We start from the raw sequence: 21,203 nt of genomic DNA, 5'->3' as shown, positions 1-21,203 counted from the left end.
CAGGTTAAAATAGGGAGAAAAAGTGCGTATTTCTATAGGTTAAATCCCGTACGCTAAAAACGATCCGCCGATAGTTGCAATATTTTGTTTTTTACTTCAAAATAATGTTGGGTCCATCGAATAATTTTTTAATTAGCTAATTAGACTACGCATACATTTTTCATAAATCCTTCATTTTTACAGTCTTTAAAATGAAAATGAGCTAGAAAAGAGTCAATGGGGAACAATTTGTAACATTGTTAAAGTTCGGAGTCTATAGGGCTACGTTACTATATTTAACACATGTTTATGGTGTGTGTGTATTGAATATACTATAGCGTACTATTAACAGACCGTAACAGACGCGTGCTGTATAGCCCTGTGCCTCTATGTATACTATATCATTAATAGTTCTACCTAGACCTAGCTACGACATAAAGCTGAAGCTTACAAGCATTTGCACCATCTTGCTATTTCCTATATTAAAGGTCCAATCAAATAATCCTGAGGACTTAAAAAAAATTATTGAAAGTATAGCTACAGAGATCAAACAGTACGATGACACAGGAAAATTTTGGTTCTTCTCTGCTTTGACAACTGAAATGCTATAGGTAATTATGCGTTATTTATTTCTATGGAAAATTTCATCTCCTTTAAAAATTACAATGACATGATTCAGATGTTTTAGTAGAAGGCACTGAGCTCTGAGGCAAGCAGCCTACCGATTATTAACTATGGTGTTAATATTGTTATTCAGAAAATTTATTTCTATTTATTTCCAATTTCATCTTTAAAACTTACGATGAAATGATTCATGTTTTTAGTAGAAACTAGGACGCTCGGAAGTTCTGAGCTCTGAGGCTTGTAGCCTACCGACGAATAAGCGAAGAAAATTTCCTCGTTTTCGGGCAAGAAAAGGGAATTTTTGCATGAAGTTCCATATTTGACTGCTAGATGGCGTTGCAGCGATTTTTTTTTTTTTTTTTTTTTTTTTTTTTTTAACAATTTATTTGTGACCCTTTCGGCGTGCCATACATATAGTGTAGTGTATGGCGTAGTGTAGTGTAGCATAGTATAGTGAAACCAGGTTTTTCTAAAAATGTGTTCGTCCCCTGATATAGTGTAGTGTATGGCGTAGTGTAGTGTAGCATAGTGTAATAAAACCGGTTTTTTTTATTGGAAAATTGCTCGAGGTCGCGTAGCGACCGAAGAGCAATTGAGATTGCTTTCAAAGAAGTGAGACCTTAACCATGCAGTGTTGACACTTTGTATTCAGCCGCTCTAACGCAAAACAAAACAAAAGAAAGACGATCGAGGCCCCTTCGGCGCTACCGCTCCCTCGATACTTTAGACCTTTTCGGCCAAAAATAAAATAGATTCTTCTTCTTGAAAAAATGGGCATCCGCGACCGGCCGATTAATTGTTGCGGGAACCGTGGTGACCACGTCCTCTGAAAAGAAAAGAAAAAGAAAACAATTTAGTTCGGAGTGGGAGGGTGGGAAACCTTAACTATGGTTAAGGTCTCACTTCTTTGAAAGCAATCTCAATTGCATACAAATTGCTCGACCTTAACCATACAGTGATTTTAAATCACATTTCCATTAGCTTCTCCAGCGAGAATGGCCTCTCCAAATGCATCCTTATTTCTTGGACGGTTGTAGTGTTTAGAAAATACACTCTCGGATGCCCAACTACCAGTCTTCAAAATTGAATCAATCGAAAGGCCGGCGCTCACGGCTTTCGAAGCCGATGCCCCACGCGTAGAGTGGGCAGAATAAGTAGTTGTGTCGACCCCCGCCTCTGAAAGTAAGAGCTTAATCCAGCGCCCAATCGTAGATGCACCGATAGGCGGATGGGGAGACCTAAGACCTAAAATCAAGCTGGAATTTTCTGATTCTTTTCTTAATTCGCTCGTTACGAAAATGTAACGTTCCAAACATGAGACCGGACAATTTAGAAGCGACGAACCAAGGTTATTTAAGGAAAAAACCTGCAGGGAGCCTTTACGCTGTGACTTCCTTAGTCGACTCAGAGCGAATTTCACAACCGGCCAGGAAAAGACGATCGATTTAAAATCGATGGCCGCGATCTCCGACACTCTGAAAAGAGAAGTCAAGGCGAGAAGCATTACCAATTTAGATGATAGGTTTTTGAACGATAGGGAGGTGTCTGGACCGAGACCTTCCAGATAAGATAGCTCCGAGCCTATATCCCAGAAAGAGTTATATTTGGGTTTCGGAGGGTTAGAATTAAAAATGCCTAGCATAAGTTTAATAACCAAAGGATGTTTACCCACGTCATAACCTTCGATCTTGTCAAGCGTAGCCGAGAGCATAGATCGAGAAACATTAATCGACCTATAAGCCTTACCCTCTTCGTGGATTTCAGAAAGAAAATCGAGGACGACGGTTAGAGAAGCAGACACGGGATTTTGATTCCGTTGAGCGCACCAACCGAGCCAACCGTTCCATGAGCTCTGGTAGCAAGCTGATGTGGCCTCACGGTTACTTTTCACGAGCAGCTGGACCACTCGTTCCGAAAAGCCACTGTCTTTGAAGCGTCTCCGGACAATATCCAAACGGCTAACAGGAGGGATCCCCGTTCCAGAAGAGGGTGAGGGTTGCCCAATGGGTCCGAGAGCAATGCTTTCTCCGGACAAATTATTCGGGGGGGGGGGGGGCTGCAAGGCTAGCTCCATGATGGTCGGCCACCACGGTTGCGCTTGCCAAACCGGTGGCACCAGAATTTATTCGGCCCCCTATTTCATGATCTTTGTCAGAAATCTGGCGATCATATTGAACGGGGGAAATGCGTATCCCCTCCGATTGGTCCAGATCAGGGAAAAAGCGTCGACTGCCATTGCTTCCGGCTAAGGCTTCCAGCTGACAAACCGGTCCAATTGTCGATTCCATGTCGAGGCAAATAAGTCTATCTCTGGCTCCCAGAGGGCTCGAATCCGCTGGAACGTCGATTCCTGGAGTTTCCAATCGCTGGATTCGTTCCGCATTCTCGATTGCTGATCTGCAAGAACATTCAGAACCCCGGGTAGGTGTATTAGTTGTATTGCTTCGTTCGAAAGTTTGCGCTTCTCGCACCAATCGACAATGTCCGCCGAGATGGCGCTGAGAGCTGGAGATCTAGTTCCACCTGACTTAATAATATAATGCACCGCCGTAAAATTGTCTAACATAAGACGGACTGATAGGTTAGAGACTTGACTGGTAAAGTATTTTAAACCATTAAGAGCCGCCAAAAGTTCCAACTTATTAATGTGCCTGTCTTTATCACCAAGAGTCCACGGACCTCTTGATGAAACCTCATTCAATACTGCCCCCCAACCTGAAAGCGACGCGTCCAAAAATATTTTGAGATTGGGGTCTGTTGCCGACATCGGTCTGCCGTTAGACTCTCTCACGTTGGCTATCCACCAAGTCAGATTCTGTTTCGATTTCTTGTCCAAAATGATAGTCGAATTAAGCGAGCCCCCTAATTGTTTACAACCTTCAATGTATTGCGCCTGGAGGTCCCTATAGTGTGATTGGGCGAATAGAATTGCTTTGATCACCCAGGCAAGATTTCCCAAAATTTTGGCAATCTCTCTTAAGGAAACTGAAACCCGTTCTAAGGCTTTCCCACAAAGATCAATAATCTCTACAATTTTTTCGGGACGGAGAGAAAGAGAAAGAGACTTCGAGTCTATAATCAATCCTAGGTACTCAATGACTTGCTCAGGTGTTTCCACTGATTTTTCTAAATTTATGAGAAAACCACACTTTTCGAAAATGGACACCGCGAATAAATAATCTCTCCCTGCTCCTTCCGCGTTTGAGTTTAATATGAGAATATCGTCAAGATAAATTATTAAACGAAGGCCTTGTCTCCTTAAAAAATTTACGATTGGTTTCAAAATTTTGGTAAAAATCCAAGGGGCAGAGGAAAGACCGAAACCTAAGCATCGGAATTGATAGAAAACGCCCCCCCCCCCCCAAAGTATCCTATAGAATTTCCTATCCTCCGGGTGGGCGGGAACGGTGAGATAGGCGTCCTTCAAATCGGTTTTAACAAAAAAGGCATTTTGGCGGATCAATTCTTGAAGCGAGCTAATGCCCTCCATTTTGAAATGTTCCGGTCTAACAAATTTATTTAAGGATTTCAAGTTTACAATAGGGCGAAATCCACCCGAACGTTTAGGTATAACAAAAAGACCGCTTATGAACCCCTCTGTAGACGTTGCGATTTGTTCAATAGCGCCCTTCTCTAATAAACTTTTTACTTCCCTGTCACAAATCTCTGACTGAATTTTTCCCATCTTCATATTACGGCCTGCGACTGTTTGAAAAGGCGGGCTAATAAAATCAATTTTTACCCCTTCCTTTACGCTCGATAAGATCCAGGGGTCTTTAGATAGCGATTTCAAAAATTCAACATAATGATGCCTGGCGCCCACTATGACAGAATCCAAAATAACTAAAGGAACAGATAAGTAAGACACATACCGATTGTTGTTGAAGCTGTTGTTTCTAGCTGCTCCACCTCTGTTGAAACCGCCGTTGTTGAAACTTCCACCGTAATGCCCGCCACGGCTGCTACCGTTCCGTTGAAAACCATTTGGCGCTCCTCTAGCGCCGCTGCCGCTTCCGTGTCCTCGAGACGATGAAGGGGCACTGCCACGGTTGACGATTCTGAGTTGTTGGTCGTCCCTGGCTTCTTTCACTATTCCTTTGATGAAGGTCCTCCCAAATAGCGACCCGCATTGGCGAGTCTTGAAAACGGCTTGGTTCAGACAGAAGCGACACAAATTTTGGGTCCGAAATCTTCAAAAGATTCTCCCGTCGGCTAGCCGTGATGCCGTGGATAGTATGGCTCCATAAGCACAACGCAGTATCAACCACATTGGCCATAGGCGACCCTCTGAATTCTTCCCTCTCGGACATCTTCTCCCGTAAAAAGAGGAGTGGACGGGCCATACCCAGAACTTTGTACTGCTCTGCTTTGAGAGATTTCTCGTTCGCTTCCGCCTTGGACAGTTCTGGGCCTTTGCTGTTAGGATCCTTGAAGCGACGGGCCATTGAGCTATCGAGCTGGGGACATTTCAATTCAAAAGAAGAATTAATGAAATTAGGATTGAAACTTTCCCGAAGCTGCTTCACTTCCGTTGATTTCAGCGACGAAGTCATCCAGCTTCTGAATTCCGCTCATGTTCTTGCGGCACACCAAGAAATTTGTTAGTGGCGTAGGAGAAGGGCTTCGAGCATGCGGAGTACGGCTGCGATCGTGGTTCTGGTCTCGTTCCCGGCTCCGACGTTCGGCTGGACGCTGGTCTTGATCACGTTGTCGAGCTTCTTCATCGCGTTGCCGAGCCTCTTCATCACGATGGCGAACCTCTTCTTCAAGCTGTCGAGCCTCCTCATCACGTTGCCGAGCTTCTTCTTCACGTGCCTAGCTACGACGTTCTCTGGGCTGAGCCTCACGCTGCAGAGCCATTTCTTCACGAGCCGGGCTGGCACGTGGTGTTTCACTTCGCCGACCATTGCCTAAAGCTGCCTGGGCATCGCCGGCAACCTGTCTCTGCCCACTGTCACGATTTACCTGCTGACGATAGCCGGATGACGATGATGTACGACGATTCTCCCGAACACGACTTTGCCTGGAATCCGCACTACTAGAACTAGAACTTGAACTGCTAGAGCTTGAGCTAGGGCTCGACATGACTGCGATGCGTTAGAGCCGAAAAGAGTCTGAAGTATGGAGGGGGTGGTAACGCCGAAGAGGCCTCGATCGTCTTTCTTTTGTTTTGTTTTGCGTTAGAGCGGCTGAATACAAAGTGTCAACACTGTATGGTATAGGTGGAGCAATTTGTATGCAATTTTCTGACTCCTGATATAGTGTAGTGTATGGTGTAGTGTAGTATAGTATAGTATAGTGAAAACGGGTCTTTCTACAAATTTGTCCTCCCCCGTGATATTGTGTAGTGTAGTGTAGCGTAGTAATAGTACACAGGGGTGTCGTCGTCTGCTGTGATAGCACTTAGACGTAATTTTAGCTTAATTTAAATTTTAAGCTGAATTTAGATATTATTAAATTGCGCATTGGCTCAATTTAAAGACCGAAGAATAGTGCATCGAATAGTGTGTTTTATTCTTGAAAACGTGCAAAATCGGTAACCTCTCAATACCTACTTAAGCCAGCGACGGTCAGGCCTACACATATCTTGCCTATGGCAAAATATTGTTATGGTAAGACCTGAGTCTCGTTGTTCCCCTAGTGGATATCCGCTCTCTGGCATGCCAGAGAACGATATTATGGAGCTAGATGGGACTGCAGGAGAGGCCAGCAGTAGTGGAGGTAAAAAAGGTTCTAACAGTAAGTGTCTAAAAGCAATTACAAAATCAGGTCCAGGTAACTACAAGTACTGCTCTACGTAATGCAAAGACATATGTGCTGTATTGCGTGATAGAGACAGGTCCAATAGTATCTCATCTCAAAAACGTCAACGTATAGAAAGTGTAGAGTACAGCCAAATGTCAACTGAGGATTTTATTAACATAATTAAGGTATTAGAAGCAGAAAATATTGAACTAACAGATAAAAATATCCAATTGCAAGCAGAGAGGGATAAAATACTATTCGAGATCGGTAAAGGTACTCTTGACTGGATTATTAAAAAGGAAGAAGCGGGAAACAGTGCTTTTTGAGGCATCGTCAAAACCAACATACGCCAGGGTTGCTAAACCAGTAACACTAATTGAAAAACTGGACCCAGAAGGTGACACTACTGTCTTCGATGAGAAATCAATGAATACGCTGTTCAAAAGCAACAACCATTGGCCAACACTACAACACTTCTCAAAGAAAAACAATCAAGCCAGACTAGTCTGTAACAACGAAGCAGACGCTAAAAAGGCCGAAAAGATTTTGAAAGAGGATCCGAAGTTAACTGGAACGGTAAAATCAATCTCTGAACATAAACTTAATTACCCGGTTGTAGCACTAGCTACCAGAACCGATAAGCTCGAAGAACTTCAAGCGGAGATTGAATACCGTAATGAGGCGTTAAAAAGTAATATAAGTAGCATAAAAATACTGTCAAGAGAGAAAGGACACGTCAAATGTGACCTCTAAGGAAGCACAAACGGCCATTTTAAAAGTGGGTATAATACACACAAACATCAACGGTTTTAAGAGACACAGTGTCAGAGCTATGGATTTAAACCGAGAAATAAGAACATGTAACAGGTGTCATACTTTGGGACATATCTCCTCCAATTGCAACTCAGCATCTGAAGTCTGTGGTAAGTGTGCCGAAAAGACACACAGGACGAGTGAGTGTGTTCATTTGGATAGCAAGTTTAAGTGTGTTAACTGCAAAAACGGTAAGCACAAATCAGACGACCCGAAATACCCGGAGAGAGTTAAAGCAGTAGAACGGCTTAAGAAACTCCTATCCTAATGGTAGAGGCTGGTAAAAATAATTTTAATAAGCTTAATTGTATACAAATAAACTTACAACATTCAAAATCCGCCACCTTCACCTATGTAAGTTACTAGTTGAAATAAAGATAAATATAGCGTTAATCCAAGAACCCTATGCTAAACGTAACATTTGTAATGATGAAATCCAGATTCCTTCGGTGCCTGATGTGTACGTAGTTCATCATAGCCTTAATGAGGACCATGCGTATGGTGCTGCCATACAAGTAAGAAAAGTGCTCGTGGTCAGGACCGTAGCGTGCATGTCCAGCAATGATGGAATTGGAATTCAATTAAGTTCCATGAGTAAAAACCCCGTACATTTGTTTTCGGTGTATGTCGTCCATCACACAAAATCTCGGCTCAATTATTGACCCGATGGCAAAATTTCAGGATTCGAAAACATACCCTTATCAGCATGGACTCAAACGCCAGAAACAAACTATGGGGTAGTAAAATAACAGACAAAAAGGGTAAAGAACTAGAGGATTTTATCCTTCACCAGAATCTCAATATTTTGAACACCCCCAAAGAAAACATGCACTATATACCCAGATATAAAGCTATGGTAGATGTGACGATTGGAGAAGATAAGGTAAAAGTGGAAAACTGGTAATATCTCATAGTAGAATCTTTGTCGGACCATCCCTACATACAATTCCAATTAGTACTAGAAAATAACCTCACCAAAGCACCCTCCCGGAAACGGGTTCCTAAACTAACAAAACTAGATAAAAACATTTTCAAAGAAAGACTAAAAAACGAGGTAAAAAAATAAAAAAAAATAATGTAAACTGGTCCGCAGTTGTAACAATCAGAGACTTAGATCCCATTATAACCGATATTACTCACATTATAGCTGAAACCGCTGTGCAGAGCCTGTTACCACAGAAAGAAAAGAAGCGCAACAATAACCTTGACTTCTGGACCCCGGAGCTAACAACATTAAAAACGCAGATGCGTAAAGACAAGAATATCAGAGATAACCTAAGAAAGGCGTGTGAGAATAGAGGTAATAATGGTAAGCGTCCGCACAGTGAGATGTCAATAGAAGAAACAAACTACATCAAATCCAAAGCTAAGTACCAAAAACCCCTAAGATTCAGTAAAGACAAGTCTTTCAAGACTTTCTGCTCGACAAATATGAACAAAGACCTGTTCAACAGCCTAAAAACACTAACAAAAAGGCAGGTGGGTGGTGAACTTCCTTCCGAGCTCCTAGTAGGCAATAAAACTATTACAGATGAAGTAAAAATTCTTAAAGAACTTAGTAAAAGTTTCTTTCCCGATCAGAGAAAGATTGGTCCAGTCCAAGAAGAAATAATCAATAATTAGTTAAATCAGAAATCTAACTCAGAAGACAGAATACCACGCCAGTCACAGAAGAAGAACTTCAGCATGCCGTTTTCACTTTAAATTCGAGCTCTGCCTGTGGAACGGACGGTATCGGTATCGATTTAATTCAGTGTTCTTATAAAATCTTAAATGCAAATCTATCGTCACTTTATAATAAGTGTATTAGTCTGAGATACTATCCAACAAAATGGAAAGTAGCTAAAGTCACAGTTCTGAAAAATCCAAACAAAGATTCATACAAAAATGTTAAAAGTTTCAGACTAATCAGTGTTCTTAACTCACTAGCCAAAATACTGGAAAAAATACTCTATGGTCGCTTGTCATGGCTATCCGAAGAATACAATTGGTTCGGGAAAAATCAGCACGGTTTTAGACCAGGACTATCAACTGAAATTGCAATGCATGAACTCAAAAATACAGTAGAAGGTAATGTTAATAAAAAAATATTCACAACAGTAGCTTTTCTTGATGTAAGTGGTGCCTTCGACTATACCTGGCCAATAGCAGTTCTAGCAGCCTTAGGCAAGAAAAAATGTCCACTTTACCTCTTAAAAATAATTGAAAGTCTTTTTTACAACAGAACGGCCATCTTGGAAACAGAGAGAAGCTCCTACACTTGCAAGGTACCAATAGGTTACCCTCAAGGGGGTGTGCTATCCCCTTTCCTTTGGATAATTCTAGCGGAAAAAAAAATAAATTCGACGTTCTCCTTTCCGTTCATAATCATAGGTTATGCAGATGACATAGCCATAATAAGTATGCACAGGTTTCTTGAAATAGCAATCCAAAATCTAGAAATAATGTGTAGCGAAATTGTGACGAAGTGTGAAAATTTCCTCCTAGAAATCAATCCACTCAAGTCTATTTTCATGATTTTTTCTAAAAAGAACGTAATAGACAACAGCACAATCAAAATTAAAGATAACCAAATCAAACCAGTAAACACTACTCGGTTTGTGGGTTTTGAATTAGACTCAAAACTAAACTGTAAGTCCCATATAACATCTAAGTGCCAGGCAACTCAAAGACTGATCCATGCACTTGGAAAATGTTTGCCACTTACCTGGGGCATAGACACAGTCAAACTTCTTACCCTATACAAAGCTATAATTATCCCCAAAATACTCTATGGCGTTTCCGTCTGGTGCCACTCTACTCTGAAAAAATATGTCACAAAAACTCTCATGGCAGTACAAAGAACAATGCTAAAACTCATAACACGTTCCTTCAAATCGGTCCCAACTACCTCTATGTTAATATTAGCAATTCTTTTACCTATCAACCTCACAGCCTTGGAACTTTCGTACACAAGAAAACTATATTTTACAAATCTCGCTTTTACTCCGTCTTCTCTTAAAGCTATCGGGAAAGTTCTCCCGGAAACCAAAATACAGACTCCACAAGACTACCCAAGAAAATACTTCTCACCAAATCATCCATCATGGTCAACATCGAAACTAGACTTCGTCAACGCTCCCAGTCCTCTACCCTTATTACCCAGCGACAGTGAAACGCTCTATATTCATATAGGCGTCTCTAAAACAGAAGCAGTCACTGGGGTAGCAATTGTATTCTGCTTGCAAAAGGAAGGTGTATATACACAAACAGAGTCTCTATCTTGCAACACCACGACTATTCAAGACGAACTGCATGGCCTACATCTAGCTCTAAAATACTGCTAATCAAATAGAGCACGTCACAAAAAATTTTATCTCTTCACTGCCTCCAACACAGCATTCAAAATCTGCACTAGAGACAGTAAAATCAGCAATACAGCCAAACTCTGTCACGACTTACTTCACGAACTTTACGGCGACGTAATCCTGAATCTAGTGTCACAGGTTCATCAGAAGGGTCAATCCACGCCGATCCGTCAGATCTTGGGCACGGTCAAGTCACGGATTTTGTTTAAATTTGGACAGTGGATTCATATACTTATGAAACACTGATTTCCAAAATTTTATTGTATTTTGCCCAGTAGTGTCTGAGATATCGCAAAATGAAAAACGTTTTTTTTTTTTATTTTGCCGTAGAGCATTTTATAGCTGTGTTTTTTTATTTTGCATTTTTTGTTATTTTCCCTGTTATTTAATTTTCTTAGAAATTTAAATACAAGTGTCTTATCCAGTTTTTTACTAGCTTTCTTTTGGTTACATTTATTTTAAGAAAAAATTAATTCTAAGTATAGTAATTTAACTATTAAATTTTTAAACCCTTCCTTATTGAAAAATCTGTAGCCAAAATCGGCACCTTCATAGAGTAGCGGGATTTTTTAAAATGATTTATTAAATATCAATTAACCATATCTATTAAAATCAAAGGACTTAAATTTATACTTTGGCCGCAACAAATCGGCAAAATTCATGAATTTTTGGGATTTTCAACTTCATTTTATGCCTAACGGGCATTCATGTAAAGTCAGAAAGGGTTTGCTTAGCGGGACCTAGATGGCGCTGACACTCATTAGTAACTCTTAAGAGGAAATGAAGTTTAAATTTGTGCTCGCAACGTTACTGGTATGTTGTCGATGTTATAGTTAAGTTTCATTCTTCCAGTGCATAATAATGGATTCACACGTAGTGCCTTGTTCGGTGGGAGAAAACTCAACGAAATTTGGTTTCAGACAACTTATGTGAAAGAGAATTTGGTTATCAAGGCCATAGAAGCCTCAGAAGACGTTGCGATATGAATTGTGATTGAAATATCCATATAGTGAGAACGATTAAATATAGAGTGAATATGGATGAAATACCGACGATTTGTGATCATAACTTTGCTGCTTTTCATAACTATTACCACGTTCATATGGACAAAGTTAAGTCAAACTTGTGTAGTGACCCTTTAAAAATTCATCAAACTGATGAAAAACCTAATGCTAAATGTCCCAAAGGAACGAACAAAGTTTCACTTAACATGTGTGACTCCCTCAAAAAGCAAAATGTTTCGTTGTCCATTTTCCCAGGGCAAAAAGTGTGTGTTTTCTGCAATTCCAGATTAACTAGTTTGATGAAAAATCCGAAGCCAATACCATCATCTTCTACCACTAGTTTAAAAGATTTTGAAACCATGTTGAACGACGATGACGAAGTTTTTGTTTCTCCATTACATGGATTAAAAATAGCTAATGAAGCTGCTCAGATTTTAGGACTTACTCCAATCAAAATCGAAACAAAAGAATCAAAAGCAAAAAGAGCCTTAAAAATTGCCAGAAAAAGTGAATAAGTGCGATGTAAAGTGAAAGAAGTTTTAGAAGATACTTTGTTAAATTCATTCCGTCCTCATCTACTTTGAAGTATTTGGAAAGTGATTTTGTTCATTTAATGGAAAATCTTAAAGAACGTTGTGTTTCGTTAAAAGAGAAAAAAGATTATTGTTCTCTTATATCGCTACTGACGTTAGCTCCAAGATCGTGGACAATTCCAAATACTGCAGATTTCTTCTCCGTTTCTGAATGTTTAGTAAGAAGGGCACGAATTCTGAAAAACGAGAAAGGAGTCATGGCGATACCAAATAAGAACAAGGGAAGACCATTATCAGAAGATGAACTGCAAATTGTTTCATCGTTTTACAAAAGTGACGAATATAGCAGAATGCAGCTAGGTATGAAAGATACTGTTAGCGTTCGTCAACCGGGAATTACCAAAAAAGTGAAATTTCAAAAAAGACTACTACTATTGAATATCGATGAACTATATTCCCAATACAAGGAGTATTGCGTGAATACATTAAGTATGAAAGCATGCGGAAGAACAAAATTTTTTATGCTCCGACCGGAACATGTTGTGGAAGTGGAATCAGGAGGAAATCACAATGTATGTGTGTGTGAAATCACCAAAATGTAAAAATCACCAAAATGGTCGATGCATTATGCAATGGAAAATCGAAAAGTACATGTTTATGGATTCCATAGTGTGTGACATTAAATCAGAAGATTGCATGATGAATAAGTGTACCCTCTGTCCAGGAATAAATTTTTTGAAACCAAAATTAGTTGAACTATTAGACAATCGGGCAACTATAAAATATAAAATGTGGATCTCAACCGATCGAACTATGCTTGAAGAAAAGGAGTGTACTGCTAGTACGTTTATTGACACATTGCTTGACAAGATTAACAAACTTACGAAGCATCACTTCATATCTATAGAGCAATCCAAATTTTGTCGGGAATTAAAAGAAAAAATTACACCGGAAGAATGCTTAATTCAAGGTGATTTTTCGCAGAATTACTCGATGTTTGTTCAAGATTCTACACAGTCCTCTTTTTTTAATCCAGTACAACGAGCTACAATTCATCCATTTATTGCTTATTTAAATGTCTCTGGAAAAATATCCCCTCATAGCATCGCAGTTATTAGTAATTGCAACAGTCACAACACCGTCGCAGTGCATTCTTTTTTGCGACCAGTTTTAAATCACGTGAAAGAGTTATGTCCAACTGTGCAAAAAGTTTTATACTTCACGGACGGTGCTGCATCGCAGTACAAAAATTACAAAAATTTTGCCAACCTCATTCATCATTTCGAAGACTTTAATTTGCATGAAGAATGGCACTTTTTCGCTACGTCTCTTGGAAAGGGTCCATGTGACGGGATTGGTGGAACCATTAAAAGGTTGGCGTGACGAAAAAGTCTTTTCGCTATTTAACTTCGCGAATTCTAATATAGAAAACATAATTTTTCTTTACATTTCCGCTGATGCAATCAGTGAAAATGGAGAACAACTTCAATTGAGATTTGATAACGCAAGAACGCTACCAGGTACGCAATCCTTTCACAAGTTCAAACCTTGTGATTCAACAACAATTGAAGCCTATGAATTATCATCTAGTGACGGTGCGAAAAAATTTGTCATCATAAAAGAGAAAGTGCAATACAATGTTGTCGATTTCAACTTAATAATGGTGAAATCTGTTGTTGCGTGTTTCAACGAAGAGAGCGGAGAGTGGTTTTTAGCAACTGTGATTGAAAAAACGGAGAAACTATGGATTTGAACGTAAACCATCTGGCCCACAATCAGAAATACAAGGATTCAAGAAATCTAAAAATAACGATACAAGAATGCAAGTAAAAAACCGTCATCCAAATAGTTACAACGCAGGAACAAACTACTCGTCGCAGCCGGACTTTTAAAATTAAACAAGAAGAACGAGACGCAATAGAATCAAGATTTTCAATGTTAATGCAAAATGGTGGAAATTAATTATATTTTGAATGATCCAGATAATACAGATACTAAAATAAACGTTTTAATGGTTGATCATTGATTGTCTGTTTTGAATTTCCTTTCCTCTTAAGAGTTACTAATAAGTGTCAGCGCCATCTAGGTCCCGCTAAGCAAACCCTTTCTGACTTTACATGAATGCCCGTTAGGCATAAAATGAAGTTGAAAATCCAAAAAATTCATGATTTTTGCCGATTTGTTGCGGCCAAAGTATAAATTTAAGTCCTTTGATTTTAATAGATATGGTTAATTGATATTTAATAAATCATTTAAAAAAATCCCGCTACTCTACGAAGTCGCAGATTTTGGCTACAGATTTTTCAATAAGGAAGGGTTTAAAAATTTAATAGTTAAATTACTATACTTAGAATTAATTTTTTCTTAAAATGTAACCAAAAGAAAGCTAGTAAAAAACTAGATAAGACACTTGTATTTAAATTTCTAAGAAAATTAAATAACAGGGACAAAAAATGCAAAATAAAAAAACACAGCTATAAAATGCTCTACGGCAAAATAAAAAAAAACACGTTTTTCATTTTGCGATATCTCAGACACTACTGGGCAAAATACAATAAAATTTTGGAAATCAGTGTTTCATAAGTATATGAATCCACTGTCCAAATTTAAACAAAATCCGTGACTTGATCGTGCCCAAGATCTGACGGATCGGCGTGGATTGACCCAGAAGGATCCACAACAGCCAAACAATTAGCCAAAGAAGCAATTCAAAACTTCAATAACACACCAACCGAAATCGCCTGGTCACCTACACTACTTAAAGCAAATGTTAGATCCAACTTCCTGTAATTATTGCAGAAAGATTGGAGCATATGCACTACTGGCTCTTTCACGCGTCAATTCTTTCCACACCACAAAAATGCAGCATACCTAAAAAATAAATTCATTCAGCATGAAGTCACACAAGTTCTTACGGGCCATTTTCAACTGAAGCAGCATCTCCATAAAATCGGAAAATCTGCCTCCCCACTTTGCGAATGCGGAGAGGAAGAAGAAACAGTCATCCACTTTCTCTTCAAATGCCCGCGTGTTGCTGACAACAGAATTGAGTTAGAAAATTTCTGCAAACAAAACAATAGAGTGTTTCCACCAAAATTAGAAGATATCCCAAGGCAAAATGGTTTTTGGAACGCAACGAAGAGATATATATTCAACACGAAAAGACTAAAATTTCAGGATTCTGCCCGATAGCTCCCTCTTCCCATCGACAAATTTTTCTTTTTCTTTCATCTGATGTATTATCTCCTCTCTATCAACTACGACGAGTTTCTTTCTTTATTTTCCCTCGGTCATATCAACTTTTCATCTTATCAATTTTTCGACCTTAACTATACCAGTTACTATTTCCCCCACTCGCTCCTATATATATTTTCCCACAGGCTCTTCTGCTATTGCAACATATTTTACCAAAATGTAAACAAAATGAAAAATAATTTTAGTGCATTTCTCAACTATTTTCTCCCTCTGCGATTTTTTCTTTGTCCAATCTCAGTCTCAATAAGATGCATGTATCTTAAATGAGCGAAGGCAACACTCAAGTCTGAGTAGGCCTCAACAATAAAAAAGAAATATAAGTATAATGTAAAGGGGAAAAAATAAAAATGAATCCACTTCATTAACCTTATACTTTCACAGGGAGGAAAAATCAACGCCCTCCTCGAAGAAGCGAGAACTATGGGTCCTCGCCCACTTCATGGACTTGATACCAACTTTTAGACAAAAATATTAGTGTTTCTAATGTTTGGAATTATCATTTTCAAATTTTTATATTTACTTTTCACGAAATATATAGATGAATCAATTTTTTTCAAGAGGAATGTTCTAACTTAACTGTCAAACATTTGTTTATAGAGAATGCTTTCAAGTGTACATGTTTACGTGTTTGTTTTGCATTATTATTATTAGTATGCTATAAATAATCAAACTGATTGCAAATCTGCATAAAAACGAATGCAGGGTCGAAACAAAATAGAATTTCTTACTTACTGACTTAACCAAAAAAGCCCTAATCCTTTTTTCTTGCATTAAAACAAATTATCATTGATATTTTAGTGCACAGCACCACAAAAAGGTGTCAGATAAATGAAATGTTTTTTTGCGTAGAGGCTGTAAGCTACGACCAGGGATAAAACCACAAGTGTTGTTATCCTCATCGATTTCCCTCCATCCGTCCGTATTTCTCTTGAGGTAACAGGTTCTACCTGCATGAGTAAAGTGAGTACAAAAGGGCAGTGAAATGCAGGTTTTTCCACAATCCTCGCTAAGAACGTCTCTTTGGGTCATCACGTAGCCAGGAAAATGACAATTGTTGTCCCAGCGTACCAGACCGTTGTCACCAATCTTCCATGATCGAGCGAACACGGATGTCAACAAGATAAGGAAAATAAAAAATGAACAGATCGTCATCCTGTAACGCGTAAAAAACGGAGTCAAATTGTATATTACAACTATACTAAACTTTATTTATTGAAAATCAGCACCTTTGTAGTTGAGAAGTGACCAGAGTGCTGTGGATTAACTTCTATTAATACGGTGACTCTTTATACTGTCGTACTCATACAGACTTGAATAACTGAAGGGCAATGAGATTACGAAAATTTGAAGTGCAAGTGTGGTGTTTTACCCTCAGCATATAGTTCAAAGGTAATATATCTTTTTTTTAAATCTAGGTGATTGATGTTAAATGTTTGTTTTTTCAATTATTATTATTATTTCTCAGCTTTTTAGTTGTGGTGCCTCAATAGATTTTGTAATAATGAAGAAAGGTTGTACTTTCTTGACTAGGATTTATGTTGATTTGTAAGGAATGCGTAACATTTGTTACATCCAACTTTCTATCCATTTGTGGTAATGAAAACTTCTGTGGTTTCAACAGGAAAAACACTTTAGATTAGGCAATGTCACTATAATCAGGCAATTGTATTTCCCGCCCCCCGCCCCCCCCCCCCAAAAAAATAAAAACAAACAAACAAAACGATAACTTAAAAACAAATAATTTTAAAACAAAATCTAAGTTTAGTGGAAGTGTATAAATGTATATTCTTTAAAAGACCAAGAAAGAAATTATAAACGACCATGTTTCTTCGTGTCTAGTATTTATTTGATCTATTTTAATTGAAATAGCTTACCTTGGTATGCTGTCTTTTTATTGGTTGAATATATGCAGTTGCCTAATTTCACCACAAGAGATTTAAAAATTTTATTTGCGTAACGTAATAAAGACGGATTTGGTTTGCCACAGGTTTCCCAAATGAACAAAAACTACATAATAACGAAACGTTTTTCAAGACAAAGGTCATTGGTGAAATAAGTTCATTAGCTAATAAAAAGATTTTAGTTGCAGAAGTTTATTGAACCAGAATCAAAATTAATGGTTTATTTCACAAACAGAATCTTTAAAATAGTAGGAATCTATTCCATGCTATATACTTAAAAATTCTGATGCAAATAGCTGCTCTAAGTTATTTGTATCTTTGCCCCCCCCTTATGTTTCTTTTGTTCGTTTTTTTTTTCACTTTAGCCTTCAGGCATGGATTTTCCCTATAAAACAGCAGCTTGAAAGCAAACAACTCTGTCACGAGGTCTATCGAGTCTTCACAGTGTTAAAAAAGTTATCCTCAAGAGTCACAAGGTATAAAGGTAGATATTTGATAGTAAATTAGATAAAAAACACAGCCCTTTTTAACACACAAAAAATCAAAATATATTTGTAATAGAGGCAAAATTTATTCTATTAAAATATTAAGAGAAGAATGATGACCATTTTCTCCATGATTTTTGTCTTTTCAAATTTATGGCTTGTATCGATAGCAACGCCCGTCTTCAATAGCTTAGACCAGATACAGGTAAAAACTAGTATTTATTGAAATTAAAAATTTTTTAAATTATTTTTACCCTCAGTTTACTACTATGCACCTTACCCACAAAACGATTAAGAACACCCTCTTGTTGTGCGTGTATTTTTTGGTGCCATATGTCTCATTGCAACTCGCATAACTTCTTAAAGGCTATGAATAGATTTCTTTATTTTTTTCCCCGATCAGAAGAAGACTTGATCAACAAATCATACACACTTATTGATATTGTTGCATGACTAACCCCTTGTTAACAAATTTAGAACACCTTCCCTCTTTCTTACCTCAAACAGAGGGTTAAAAGGGAGAGGGATTTAAAAATTTTAAAAATTATAGAAATTCCTGAATATTATTAAATAAATGTTTATGTATTTAGAATTCAATATATTCAATTCAATATATTTTGTTTTCGATTTAAAAAAACGGGTTATAACTAAGCGCTTATGCTAGGGAAAGAAGGTTTTAAGGGGTGTTCATTTAATTTGTGAAAGAGAGTGAAGGGGGATGTTCTTTATCGTCTGGTGAGTACTGCACATGCTTATATTAATATTTCAAAGAATTTTATAGTCCAGCAAAGATTTTGTGTCTGGAACGCCGTTGACAGAGGAAATGAAGGGAAATTTTTCAGATATAAAAGATGGTATTAAAAAAAATATGTTTGTTCACTTTTTTATTAACCTTATTTGATTTCCGTTAATGGGTTTTATGCAATTTTTTTAAACGTAGAATTTTTCGAGGATTTTTTTCAATGGGAAAAACAGGATCCCGCACTTTATGAAGGTGACATTATGTTTTTGGGGGACAAAAATGCTATCTTGAGCAGCAGCTATCGTTGGCCGAACGCAACGATCCCTTATGAAATTTCAAACGTCTACAGTAAGAGCATTTTCGTTAATATGACGTTGATGAAGAATATTCTTTTACTACCAATCGTACTTTTTATATAATTTGACTTCTATCGAATTTTGGTGATCGTCACTTAATCTTAACAACTAATTTTCTAATAAAAAGCGTCCGATCAGCGTAAAGTGATCGCATTTGGTATGAACGAGTACCACGAAAATACGTGCATAAAATTTGTTCCTCGAACTAGCGAAAAAAACTACATAAGAATCTACAAAAAAGGATCAGGGTATGAAAAATTCAAATATATTGCGTTTTTTTTTCTTTTTTTTAAATCTAATTTGATATTTGGGAACTGAAAAGCTGTTCTAGTTACGTTGGTATGATCAATATTGGTTCTCAAGATGTAAGTCTTGATGACGGATGTGTCTCAAGAATTCGTCCAGGCATCGTCCTGCACGAACTTATGCACGCGGCTGGATTTTTTCATGAACACACTCGCCCAGATCGTGACACATTTGTTAGAATTAATTTTGAAAATATTTTGGAAAGTAAGTGTAGGCTTTCATTTTTAAATATTTAAATTTTCACTTTATTAACTGACAAGAAATTAAAATAGAACATGTCTTTAACTTCAACACAAACGATGCATCGAAGGTGACTACTCTTGGACTCCCCTACGATTACGGTAAGAAAAAGGTTTGTATTGTAAAATTTTTTATGGAATATTACAGTGGTACACCACTATAGTAATAAAGGCTCAAAAGTGATAAAGAGTCTAAATGACGTCTATAAGCATTAACACTACAGTGAGAATCTCCCATTTTAACAGTTTTTTGGTTATAAAATTAATACATAAGGAACCTAAGTGTAACCAACCAATCTATTATTTTATTTTATGACAGATTCTGTGATGCATTATTCAAGGTATGCTTTTGCCGTTGACAGGACCAGACCAACCATTACTCCTGTCCCAAATGAAAACGTGGAAATAGGGAATAGAAGAAAATTTAGTTCTGTAAGTATAGAATAGAAACGATTAAAACAAGAAATTTTTATTTCGAAATTTTTTTTGAAGCTGGATCTTCTAAAACTGAACGCACTGTATTGTTCCGAAGTAAATCGTCGTTTTACGTCAATATGAAACTTTTATGTATAACAATACCTTTTACATATTTCTGTACAAGACATAAACCACATTGTTTTTCATAAAAAGTTTAAATATAGCAATTCTTACTATCAATCATCGAAATAGATTGCATTCCTCTTTTCTATAAATCTTAATGTTTTTAAATATAGTGTCTTTTTTAAATATGTGTTCTTTTTCAATTCGTCTTTTTTTGTTCTTTCTTATTCTTATTTCAACCTTTTCTACATCCTATTACGAAGAAATTACATGCGCAAATTGTTTAGAGCAGTCATTTTAAAATCATGTTTTAGTATAAAGCATCCAATAGGTCCCTCTCCATGTTTCAGTAAATATTTCATTCTGCTTGTTTTCATCGTTTTCAAAACTTTGATTTTGTTGAGCGTAATAAGAGATTTACCTAATCTCTTTAAAAATATAAGATCAAGTTTTAATCACCATTTTTACTCAGTTATCTACCAGTTCATTTCACCATCTTTGTGCTGTTTTTCTTTTCCTTTTTTTCTGTCGGAAATATATAGGAAAAATAAATTTATAGATAAAAAAATTAACCTTTTAATAATCCGTACATCTTGAAATAGGCGGCTTTTAAAAATGTAAGTTTTCTGAAGTTTTCTGAAAAAATATATTAGCCCTTGCAATAAAAACTATACTTTATAAATGTAGTATTTTTCATGTTTTACTACATATATTTTTCATTTTATGAAACCGGCCATTCTAAACTGTCTGGTCAGTAAAAATTGTCCATCTTTTTTAGTAAAGCTCATTGCTAGTTTTCTATGCAGCAGTTGACGAGAAAACTGCTGCACAAAAACCGAAAAAAGTCAAAATTTCGGCTACCGCCTCTCACTTTTTTCATATATCTCCCAAACTGCAAAATATAGGCGATTTCGGTTCCACCAATCGACGCGAAAAATTCCACACAAAACCCATTCATCATTTAATTTTTAAGACCCCAAGCGAAGATTTTCGAAAAATCAAAACCCCCAAAATTATCTCTTTGAGTGGCGGACGGGTTGTTAAGAAAAATCTGCAAAAAGCGTTAGTTCTGAGCATGCCCGTAGGACTGCAACTGTCGTCCATTGAGTCTCCCTGGCTTCCCCTATCTGAGTCCAATCTCTGTTTATTTCTGCTAAAACCGTTATTATTGCGCTTCGATTTCACATACACATGTCATACTAATCTGGAATCCGCAGTTGGCTAGAACATGAAAAAAATGAGGGACTATGAAATTTAAATTAATAAATTGCTTTTTGCGATTTAACAATTCAACATGATAGTAAATTAAATTTAAAGTTATTGAAATTTATTGA

General features: G+C 37.4%; 1 protein-coding gene and 1 long non-coding RNA gene across 5 annotated transcripts; one reads left to right on the top strand and one right to left on the bottom strand.

The window, feature by feature from the left end:
• Nucleotides 1–16,119: 16,119 nt before the first annotated feature.
• On the bottom strand, nt 16,120–16,963 carry LOC124312539. Its single transcript, XR_006910530.1, has 2 exons — nt 16,527–16,963; nt 16,120–16,453 (listed from the first exon to the last, which is right to left on the bottom strand). It is a non-coding gene; the product is annotated as an uncharacterized LOC124312539 (long non-coding RNA).
• A 206-nt stretch (nt 16,964–17,169) lies between these two features.
• LOC124312438 (low choriolytic enzyme-like) lies at nt 17,170–20,933 on the top strand. Of its 4 annotated transcripts, none has more exons than XM_046776952.1 (9): nt 17,170–17,677; nt 17,763–17,891; nt 18,468–18,540; nt 18,627–18,776; nt 18,912–19,032; nt 19,107–19,294; nt 19,351–19,431; nt 19,649–19,761; nt 19,822–20,933. In XM_046776952.1, exons 2-9 carry the CDS (start codon nt 17,799–17,801, stop codon nt 19,885–19,887), a joined length of 885 nt encoding a protein of 294 aa, XP_046632908.1. In that variant the 5' UTR covers nt 17,170–17,677; nt 17,763–17,798; the 3' UTR covers nt 19,888–20,933. The 4 variants fall into 4 exon arrangements, with proteins under 4 accessions (XP_046632908.1, XP_046632907.1, XP_046632906.1 ...); XM_046776951.1 differs by having other exon boundaries at nt 17,170–17,685; XM_046776950.1 differs by having other exon boundaries at nt 17,171–17,891.
• The last annotated feature ends 270 nt before the right edge of the window (nt 20,934–21,203 follow it).

The sequence above is a fragment of the Daphnia pulicaria genome, chromosome 8, assembly GCF_021234035.1.
Source record: "Daphnia pulicaria isolate SC F1-1A chromosome 8, SC_F0-13Bv2, whole genome shotgun sequence".
Lineage (NCBI taxonomy): Eukaryota > Metazoa > Arthropoda > Branchiopoda > Diplostraca > Daphniidae > Daphnia > Daphnia pulicaria.
Note: the sequence above shows the minus strand (reverse complement) of the source record. Positions and strands in the feature narration are given on the sequence as shown.

Excerpts from the sequence above, each read along its gene's own strand:
- LOC124312438 (XM_046776952.1), top strand. The coding sequence starts at position 17,799 with ATGATGACCATTTTCTCCATGATTTTTGTCTTTTCAAATTTATGGCTT. Across the intron at positions 19,432-19,648 it reads TGGACTCCCCTACGATTACG|ATTCTGTGATGCATTATTCA; the intron begins GTAAGAAAAAGG and ends ATTTTATGACAG. Across the intron at positions 19,762-19,821 it reads ATAGAAGAAAATTTAGTTCT|CTGGATCTTCTAAAACTGAA; the intron begins GTAAGTATAGAA and ends TTTTTTTTGAAG.